This window comes from Glycine soja, chromosome 9, assembly GCF_004193775.1.
Source record: "Glycine soja cultivar W05 chromosome 9, ASM419377v2, whole genome shotgun sequence".
Lineage (NCBI taxonomy): Eukaryota > Viridiplantae > Streptophyta > Magnoliopsida > Fabales > Fabaceae > Glycine > Glycine soja.
The window spans coordinates 44,726,684-44,737,633 of record NC_041010.1 but is presented as its reverse complement, the minus strand read 5'-3'; the positions used below and the strand labels follow the sequence as shown (position 1 = coordinate 44,737,633).

General features: G+C 31.1%; 1 protein-coding gene across 1 annotated transcript; it reads left to right on the top strand.

Annotated features, from left to right (window-relative positions):
* Positions 1 to 5,139: 5,139 nt before the first annotated feature.
* Positions 5,140 to 8,336, top strand: LOC114425746 (acyl carrier protein 1, mitochondrial-like). Its single transcript, XM_028392701.1, has 2 exons — positions 5,140 to 5,397; positions 7,948 to 8,336. The coding sequence occupies exons 1-2, from the start codon at positions 5,224 to 5,226 to the stop codon at positions 8,122 to 8,124; spliced, it is 351 nt and encodes a 116-aa protein (XP_028248502.1). The 5' UTR covers positions 5,140 to 5,223; the 3' UTR covers positions 8,125 to 8,336.
* Positions 8,337 to 10,950: the final 2,614 nt, after the last annotated feature.

The window sequence follows — 10,950 nt, the reverse complement described above, 5'->3', positions numbered from 1 at the left end:
GGTTGGAATTCAACACCGGCTAGATTTAACGGTGACTGAGTGAGATTTAGAATAATTTGTTTTAAAAGAAATTACTTTTAAGATTATGTTTGATAAAAATAATTGAATAATTAATTTAACTTAAGCTAAAAAGTTAACTAGTAGCGGAAGAGTATAATAAGAAACCGAAAATTTAATTTATTAAATTATAAATGTGTGATAAAATTAGTTGTTGAAACAGTTGTAAAATGTAAAATAAAAGAAAAAATTAAATTATAATTTATTTTAAAAAGATAATAAAGGAAATAATAAATATATCAAGGATAAAAGTAAAATAAAATATAAAAAATAGAAACTCGTATTTCAAAAAATGTTTATTCAAATAACATTTAAAAATATTGAAAGTTACTAATTTTTTTCATTGAACAATCAAATGACATTTTCAATTAATTAAAAAAATTAAAAACTAGTTAAAATATCTTCTCGAACATTGTCTAAATATATTTATCCTTTTTGCTATCATATGTAGCTTTTTTTATCAATGTCTCATGCCTTTGTTTATTTTATAAATACTAAGAACAATTGTTTTTCCTGATAGGTCTAAATGGTAAGCTTTAATTACTTTACCTTTGAGTCAATCCTAATCATGATATTAAAGAATTTACAATATTTACACATTTTATTCAATTATTTGAATTAAATTTATTTGATAGAATCACTAGACAGCTCACATTTTACATCAAGACATAAGAGTGATAACATGTGTGATGTAAAATCAAACAACACTAAGATAATATAAGAGTTACTTTCATTTTTTAGCTGGCAATTTGGTATGCTTATAAAACAAATGCTTATTTCATATAATTAAAAATTGATAATATTTATACACAGATTTAATTAATGAAATTAAAATATAAGAGTATTAATAATAACATATAATTAATAAAAAAATAGTTATTAATTATATCAAAATGAATATTTACATCATATATTAGTATAAATTTTTATAAATGATACTTAATTCTATTATAAATAAAATTTAAGCAATTTTATTTGGTAAATAATACTTATAGTGAGAGTAAAATATATGGAATGCCAAAAAGCAAATAAATGTATTTATCAAATTGTTAGTTATATGATTTCTATGAGTTATGTTAGTGGATTTTTTTTTGAATTTGATTAATATTATAAAACATTTTTGGTCCTTATTCTAAAAAGCGATACGTATAGTAAAGCCAAGGTATTGACATTTATACATGATTTAGGAAAGATCCACAATCCAAGTCCAACTTTTATAGTGTGTTTGGATTGAGCAATTCAATAAGGGAATTCATTTTTTAAAGGAATTTAAAATGATTCATGATAAAAATAATTTGTTTGAATAGAATATTTGAAAGAAGATTTAATTTTTGATATTTTTATAAATCATTTTGATTGACTAAAATAGTGGTATTTCAAATTCTCTCAAAAATATAGAATTTGAAATTCTTTTTTCAGAGATGCTAATTCTAACTCACATTCTTGGTCGCGACTCTTTCTCGCTCAACACTTGCAATTACGGGTGACTAAAGTTTTAACGGCCGACATCGACATAAGTTGTTTTTCACTGATGTTGGCCGAGGTTTTTTTTGTCAAATTTTTTTTGTATAATGTCAACCAAAGCTATTTTTTGTCAATATCAGCTAAGATTTTTTTTAAAATGATGTTGGTTAGGGTTATTTTCTCATTGACGTCAGTCATGGGAATTTTATGCTGACGTTGGCCAAGGATTTTTTTGACCGTTATCATCTAGGTTTTTTCTCAGTTGATGTTGACCAATGATTTTTTTGGCCGACGTTGGTTTGATTTTTTCTACTGACATTAGTCATGGCTAACTTTTTGAGTAGTCGCCTGCTAGGGTTTTTCAATCAATGTCAACTAGGTTTTTCCAGCCAACATCAGCCAAAGCTATTTTTTAGCCAATATCGGCTAGGGTTATTTTTCCGCCGATGTTAGCTTGAGTGTTTTGGTTGATGTCAACTAGATTTTCTTAGCCGACGTCGGTTAGAATTTTTTTTGCTGACATCGACTAGGGTTCTCTAGCTGACATCAGTCATAGCTATTTCTTAACCACATTAGCTAGGATTTTTGTTTGGTGTTGGCTAGGATTTTTTATGCTAACACCAGCTAGGTATTTTTTATCGACATTGGGTATGACTATTTTTAGTCGACATCGACTAGGCTTTTACAGTCGACATCCACTAGAGTTTTTTTGTTAACATCGGTCAAAACTATTTTTTAGCCAACATCAGCCAAGGTTATTTTTATAGCTGATGTTGGGTAGGGTTTTTTGTTCGACATTGGTTAGGGCTATTTTTTAGCTAACTTCGACTATGGATTTTTCGGTCAACGTTGACCAATGATGTTTTTCGGCCGACATCGGGTAGGTTCTATTGGTTGGCATCGACCAAGCTATTTTTTAGCCGATATTGGGTAGATTTTTTTGTCAATGCCTGCTGGGATTTTTTAGGCCGACGTTGGCTAAAAATAGCCTTGGTCAATGTCATTCGAAAAGACCCTAGCCGGTGTCAGCCAAACAAACCCTAGTCGATGTTGGTAAAAAAAACCTAGCCAACATCGGTTGAAAAATAGACTAAACCAACGTTAGTTGAAAAATAGTTCTCGCTGACGTTAGCTGACAAATATTCTCGGCATACTTTCACAAAAAAAATCCTATTTGATGTCGACCAAAAAATAGTCTTGGTTGATGTCGGTTTAAAAACATCACTGGTTGTGGTAAGCTAAAACAACCCTAGTTAAAATTATCAATATTTTGTATTTTAAATTATTAAAATTTGAAAAATATTTTTTAATTAATATTTTAAAATTAGATTGTGTTTGTTTTCTATAAAGTTTAGTATTAAAATTTCATCTACTTAAAATATAAAATTGAAATTTTGCATATGGAGGAAATTGAATTGCCCTATCCAAACAAAGAATTTAAAATTGAAGAAATTTGAATTGATTTATCCAAATAAAGCATTTGAAAAATGAAGGAATTTAAAATCAAAGCAATTCAAATTTTAGGCATTTCAAATTTCCTAAAATTTTGAAATTCCTAATCCAAACACAAGGTTAATTTTTTGTTCTATAGGAATTGGAAATGTTTGTTTTGCAAGTACGTGGTGAGGAATGATTGGGAAGATCTCTAGTACTACTAGCAACACGAACAATAATTACAATGATGAATACTGACGTTATGGAATATATTTGAAACATGTGTTCGTATTAGGTATGTACAGTATGTGTATCTAAAAAAAAAGATGAATAGTGAGTAGAGGGTGGTGCAACGTTTTGTCAGGCACTCTCACTATTATCCTGGATTTCACATTGTATTTCCGGAAAAAATGTAGTCCAGATTGGCGAGCTAAGTTGTGGAGAATGGGTTGACCTAGCCTGATTTTATATGAGCTATTATTGTGTTAGCCTGTCCTGGACCGTAAGCTTTTTGCAACCCAATTTTTGTTTCCTACACTCCATAGGAAATAATAAAGAAACCAAATGGACTAATATTCCCTTTTTCTTTATTAGTCTTATTGTTCCCCAGAGCAACTAATCCGTAATGTACAATTATTCTAGCATACATGTTTCATAATATATTTGATATATTTCAATACAGATTAATTATTCTAAAATGATACAAGTATTCCAAAATACTTGTATCATTTTGGATTAATTATTCAGTAATGATTCTCAATTCAATAGAATTCATCATTTTTAAATTGTCCCTTCAGATCAGATTCGACAACAATAGTTCATAATCTCAATTCTAAACAACACCTTTTCATTCTGCAAAATTCAACCATCATTTTTTCCATCGTCACCTCCATGCATGGCTTGTCTCCCCCCTAACACCCAACCCAATCCCCCACCTTGCCTCATTTGAAACCCTAAACCCTCACAACAAAATAATTCCCAATCCGCAAAGTTACACATATTTCAACAATCACTACACCCAAGTTACACAACATAAGGGTTATCCCATTTCAATTTTGGTGGTGTGTTAGGCAGTGGTGCGGTGGTTGCGACACGATGATGGTTGGGGAGACACAGTGTGAAAGCAATGCAGTGGTGGAAGTGCAATGGTGATTGTGGTTGGTCGATGAGTGATGGTGTTATAGTGGTGTGTTGAGGTGGTGGTAACATAAAACGACAATGTTGGTGGTTGCTACGGGGTGGAGTGGGGGGCACCGTCATGGTAGAAGCAAAGCAAGCAACAAGCGTGACCACCACTTAATGGGAATGAACATGAGTGGGTCCATGGTGGGGGTATTTAGGGGATATAAAAATTTTGGGGTACAACTAGCAAATGTAGATTGTGAAAAATCGGATTAGGTTGTTTCCTGTTTTCATTTTCACTAGAAATAAAAAATGGTAATGGAGATGTGTTTGGTTGGATTTTTGAAAACATTTTCAGTAAAAATATTTTCCCAAATGAACCAAAAAATGAAAACAATAAAATCTCGTTTTCAATGTTTTCAGTTGAAAGCAAGAACCTCATTTTGGGTAAAATGAAAACGCGGTGGCAATGAATGTAATTTTAAGCAAATCTAAAAATACATTTCTTTCCTTTCCTTCACACGCTTTTCTCCTCTTCGACAAAAAACAGAAAACAAGAAGTCAAACCAAACATGTTTTCAAAATTCTAATCTTTTAAAAATGAAAATAATTTTCCGAAAATGAAAATGCAAACCAAACACATCCTAACCTTTTTTGGCTTTGCGTATCCAACCACTCAGCATTTTTTTGTTATTTTCCAAATTATCCCTAGCAAATTTATGGATATGTAACTTGTATGATCCTTACGAAAATATAATTTGTAACTTTCAGATTATTAATTAAGCTAATAAATCAATTATGTTATAAAATAATTAATGTCATTATATATAACACTAAAATTTATAATATATATTTAATACACATGTAAATTTATATAATAAAATGTTAATTATTTTATAATATAATTGATCTATTAATTTAATTAATAACCAAGAAAGTACTCATAACGCTCATGGTTGTCATTTTTAGTAAGATTTTTCTCTCTTACTTTACTTACAATTTTTTTTTTTATTATTTATAAACTTATATCTAAGATTTTGACTTAGTAAGGGTTTAGTTATTTACGTTACTCCCAAATCGCAATTGGCCAATTCCACCAAAGCTCCTCACGCTCACACTCACTCATTTGCAAAGAAAGAGAGAGAAATGGCACTGAGGGCAGCCGTGCTCCGCCACGTTCGTGTGCCACTCCAAGCCGCTCCAAAACTGCAGCCATGGCGTGCCATGTCATCACACGGCGACGATCATCTCTCCAAAGAGGAGGTCGTCGAAAGAGTCCTCGCCGTCGTCAAAGATTTCCCCAAAGTCGATCCTTCCAGGGTTTGTGTCTTCTTTTTTCTGCCCCTTTCATTTTTTACATGGTTTGTTGTTTTGTTATTGTGAAAAAAAGAAAAGAGAGAGAGAAAGAGAGAGAGAAAGAAAAGAGAAATTCCGAATCGTGAATCTGCTGATTTTTTGTTCAAATGGGTTGTCCCAAAGTTTGGAAAATCGAGGAATGCGTGTGTCCCTGGCCATTTTTGTATTGATTTAGAGCTCAATATTGACCTGGGTGGTGTTTGTAATCTTATTTGATGTGAAAAAAATGTGAAATGGATATATCCCAAATCGTTGTTTTGTTTATTGAGCAGTGCACAAAGGGTCTTCTCAAAATTTGAAAATTACCTTCTTAACCATCTGGTTTGTGTTTATGCTTTGTTGCCTTATGTGAAACTGTGTATCCCAATCTGTTGATTTTGCCATAAGGATTTTCCCATAGTCTGGGTAACCATATGGGTAGTGTCAGTAATATTAATTAGTGTGAAAAAATGCATATCACAAATCATTATTCTGTCGATTTACCCAAAAGGATCTTCCGAAAGATCGATAATTTAGCTCAATGACCTTCTGGGTAGTGTCCGGTCACCTGGGGAATTTTTCGAAAATTTAGTGAGAGATTTTATGCAAAAGAGCAAATTCTGTTGTTTTCAGCTGTATATTCAACTGAGACAGATGATATAGAAAAAACTGGATGACTAGGGCAAAATGTGGCTCAAACTTTTTTCCCTATTGTATTTTGATTATAGTTTTCTTCAGTATCTTCCTAAATGGGTGCCCTGGTGGTGGTCCACAGGGGGTAAGGATTAGATGTACACAGTCTTAACCGATTAGCGGCCCGAGGTGGGTAGGGTGGGTGGGTGGGTTTTGTAATATCTTATGCTAAATCCATCTAAGGCCCCAATTATTCTTATTCACAGCAAAAAGGTTGAGTTTGATCCTTTCTACAAGGCCTTACAAAATATAAGCAGTACTTAATTTTCAGTATTAAATGGAGAGCTCTGATGATTAGTCTTCAACATGTGCATTGTTTCCATAGTGAAGTAGTGAACATATTTTTTTTTTGGTACGTTTTGGTTCCATTTACACTAATATAAATGTATACTTGGCTACTTGCTCAGAGTAGGTTTCATCATATTTATAGTTTGTTAAACAAATATATAAAACTTGTTCCATTCCCAAACTCAGATAATAAGCTTTTGCCCATAGTTCTTGCACAGCTACAAACTTGAGTAAGTTCCCCCAAATTCAGAAACTTCAGAGCTAGATTGATCTCTTAAGCATATATAGAAACTGGAAAAACTCCCAAGGGATTCATTTATCTAAAAAATAAACATAAACCAAATTGCAAGTGAACAACAATATTACCATATGCCCACACCAAATGATTTAAGTCAATTATAAAGGGGCGCCCAGTTCACAAGACTTCCACTGCCAAGAGTGTTATGGTCTTGTGAATAATATCAGGAGAATCCAAATATTTAAACATTGTAGATCTCTGTTAAGGTCTCAGATCTGTAGATACTATTTTCTTAATATTCGCACAAAAACACTCCTTTTGCTGCTGATATTGGATGGATATCAGTGGAGGAAGTTGTAGTTACACCCATGACTCTGCATGTATATACATTCAGCAAAAGAAATAAAAAGGGTTTCCAGGGTCTTCATTCTCCCTGTCTATGAATATATAGACAGAGAGAGAGAGATTTTACCATTCTAAATTAGCATAAAAATAATTTATTCTAGTGATAAACACAACACAATACAACTAAATAAACAGAATACAGCATAAGCTTGCTGTCCCAGAGTCTTATTACTCCTATAGCTATATGTTATTTCTAGTTCTAACCACTGTTTGTATAACAAAAACTGATGATAGAGCTCAAATTGATAAATTGATTAACTGATGATAGATTGTTTTAATTAATTTTAATCTTAATCATCCATTTCAATTATACAGTTGAGGTTCACTCTTCTCTCTCTCTCTCTCGTCTCTCACTCAATACACTCAGTATTACCATAAAAAATACATACTCTTATATGTTAAGTATCTCTTGGTTCTCTTGTACTCTTTAAGATAAACTGGCTGGAAGCAACCACACTTTTCCTCAGTCAATCCACTTATGAAATATCCAGGTCATGCATTAAGTTGATCTGAAGCAGTGTCTGCCCTAGGTCATTTTACATCATAATGAAATGCAGCATGTTGTAGTATGCCGCTAAGGATAGACAGTATGAACTATCTCTGTGTTTTTCCACTCAAAGAAACTAATTTTCATTTCAGAAACTTCCAAAATTGTTTTCAGAACATCTTTCGAACAAACCAATTCATCAAAGACCTTAGATTTCTTTTGCTTTTCAAAACTTTTTTTTAATTGTTGTTCATCCTGTATCATACACGTTATGAGAATGCTGCTAACATTCGCTTTAATTTGATTGCGATTTGCAATGCATGTTCTTCCATTTTGCATATTTGGTCATGCAGCTTTCTTGTAAATTGTAAGCATTGCAGATAATATTTTAATATTTGGTTTACTGCTTTCTCCTTCTCCTCAGGTGAGTCCAGATGTACATTTCCAGAAGGATTTGGGTTTGGATAGCTTGGACAATGTGGAAATTGTAATGGCACTAGAAGAGGAGTTCAAGCTAGAGATCCCAGACAAGGAAGCTGATAAAATTGACTCTTGTCATCTTGCTATTGAGTACATTTCTAACCATCCCATGGCTGGTTAACTAATGTGTCCTTTTTCCTATTTGGCTTCATGTTGAACTTAAACACAGTGCAACCTTGAACCTTCCCCTTACTTTCACTGGATGTTTCTGGAATCTGGTGTTGTTGGTATGTTTTCCTTTTTCCATTTAAATTGGAGTAAAGGGGCTGGTTGTTTAGAATAATGTGAATTGTTCAGAGAAGAGTTTGTCAATGAAAAACTGGGTTTCTAGAATCTGGTGTTTTTGATATGTTTTCCTTTTTCCATTTAAAATCACCTAGTGGAATTTCTTAACACTTTTGTTTCAATTTAGATGGTATAAGCAAATTGACTTGTTTTTAAAAATTAGAGGACTAAATTGAATCTTAAAAAAACTAAAAGATCAAATTGAATCTAATAAATAAATTAGATGACAAAAAGCTAATTTAACGGAATTAATAACAACTAAAGTCTTATTTCATAAAGGTGAGAGCTCAGTTACAAAATAGGCTGCATGATTTTTAAGTCCTGTAAAAAAGAAAAGAGGAAGGCTATGAGTAGAAAAATTCTCAAAAACACTTGTGGCTTGGATCCAAACAGGCGCTAAGAGTAGTATCTCAATGAATAATATCAATGAAGATTTTGTCAAACTGAACTAAATGATGAAATTACTTTAATTGATTTTCTCATCTTTTTCTTCGAGTGCTGCATCAATATCTTAAAGAATTAATAAGTATAATTTTTTTTTATTGAAACTCAGTGGTAGATCATTCAAAATGTTAAATATTTCATAAAAAGTTAATTGGAAGTAGTGATGAGAGATAATTGCACGAGTCCTGTACTGTGAAGCGGAGTTAACAAGGACATTAAAGAAGTTATTATAAGTTAAAACATAAACAATGTAAGGAAATATTTTTAACCCGATTCTAATCATGGGGGGCTCTCCCGGATTGGCCTGACTTGGTGGGACATTGTTCCAAGTTTTGTTAGAGACCAGTTCCTCCGGAATAGAAATGTCCTTTCCAACTATAGGTTTTAGTAAAAAAAAATTCATTGGGTTTTGGTCTAATCCTCCCATCTTATTCATTCTCTTTTGGTTTTTCTTCCTCTAATGATATTTGATTATATGGTGTATTGTTGCTGGTTGGTAGACAAAAGAGTGCCAGTATAGTTGAGATTAAAAGTAGAAATGAGCCGTGTTGAATACTAAAAATTTATATTTGTTTTGTGAAAAAAATGTGTAGCTCAAACTTGGACTTTACTTCTTTAAAAAATTAAAACTTGACTTGGACTTATTTAACTTATTTATAACTTAATTATTTTTAAATTGTATTTTTTTTAATTTTTTCAATTTAGTATTTAAAAAACATTTTAATACTAAATAATAATGTACAAAATAAAAACAAGTGCTAAACATGAGGTATGTTATATTGTGAAATTTATGTCATTTTAATTATATATGGGATTTATTAATTTACACCTACTTGTTTTTTAGTTAGTAGTAAATTATAATTATAAATTTTCTTAAAATATACTCGGATGTAGTTTAGTAACTTACTCCCTCTAAAAAGGAGATGTATGTTAATAAATGTGTATAATGTTTGCTAATTTACACCAACTTAATTTTTACAAGAATTAAATTAACAAGCTGTAATTATAAATTTCTTTAAAATATACCCTGGTATAATTTATTAACTTCTTCTAAAAAATAATTACGCCTAAGTTAGCAAACTCATATATACATACTCGACACTTTTAACATTTAAGTTTGATTCATTTAAATAATAAATCCTAATCTCAAGTTTGAGTTTATTTATTTAATTAAATAAATGATTTTGATTGAGCATTTAACAAGTTGAGTTCGACTAATTCACAAATAATTTGGTTTATTTATACCCCTAGTTGGAATACTATTGTCTACTCTCCTCTTCACACTAATTTAAAAAATATGTGATTAACGTTATTGATTTTATCAGAAAATTAAATTTAGTTCATCCATTTGGTGGTTGTTGTGAAGAGGCATGATATCAATGCAACGAAAAAAAAAAACGATTCATAATATCAATCACTGCTTGTGAAGAACATGTTAATTGCACTTATCATCCGAATTACGGTCCTTTTTTTTTTTTAAATTAGTTTTACTAGGCCTAAATCTTGAAAACGATTTCTGCTAGTTATTATTTGATATGGATATTGTGGTTTGATGAATACTATATGTTTTCTAATATTTTCTTTAAAAAAAATTATGCATTTTCTATGATAGGTTATACTTTATGAAACACATTGTTTTTTTAAAAAAATGGTATATGTACCAATCTGATAACTCAAACCGAAACTATTCGTTTGTCATCATGTTGGTTTGACTTAGTATGGAGAAAAAAAATTGCAAGTTCAAACCTAACCAAGTTAATCAATTTTCATTGGTTTCAATTTTATTTTCCCAAAAATCCACATCAAACCGACCCTAGCTACCTGCCATCACCCCTAGTCTAAACCTCCATAATTTCTTAAAAGCAAACTATATATATATATATAATTGTTTTAAAAAATGATATATATGCACCAATCTGATAACTCAAACCGAAACTATTCGTTTGTCATCACGTGGTATGGAGATTTTTATTTTTATTTTTTGCAAATTTTAACCAATCCTAATTAATAATTTTCATTGGTTTCAATTTTATTTTTCCAAAAATTCATATCAAACCGGTGGCTACCTGCCCTCATGGCCTCACCTCCAAATTTTCTTAAAAACAAACTATATATGATTAGATAAAACAAAAGACAACAAAACAAAATGGTACATATTTAGTATTTACAATACCAGTCTCAAGGGTCATCTAGAAGAAGCATATTAAGAAGTGTTTGA

Excerpts from the sequence above, each read along its gene's own strand:
- LOC114425746 (XM_028392701.1), top strand. The coding sequence starts at position 5,224 with ATGGCACTGAGGGCAGCCGTGCTCCGCCACGTTCGTGTGCCACTCCAA. Across the intron at positions 5,398-7,947 it reads CCAAAGTCGATCCTTCCAGG|GTGAGTCCAGATGTACATTT; the intron begins GTTTGTGTCTTC and ends CCTTCTCCTCAG.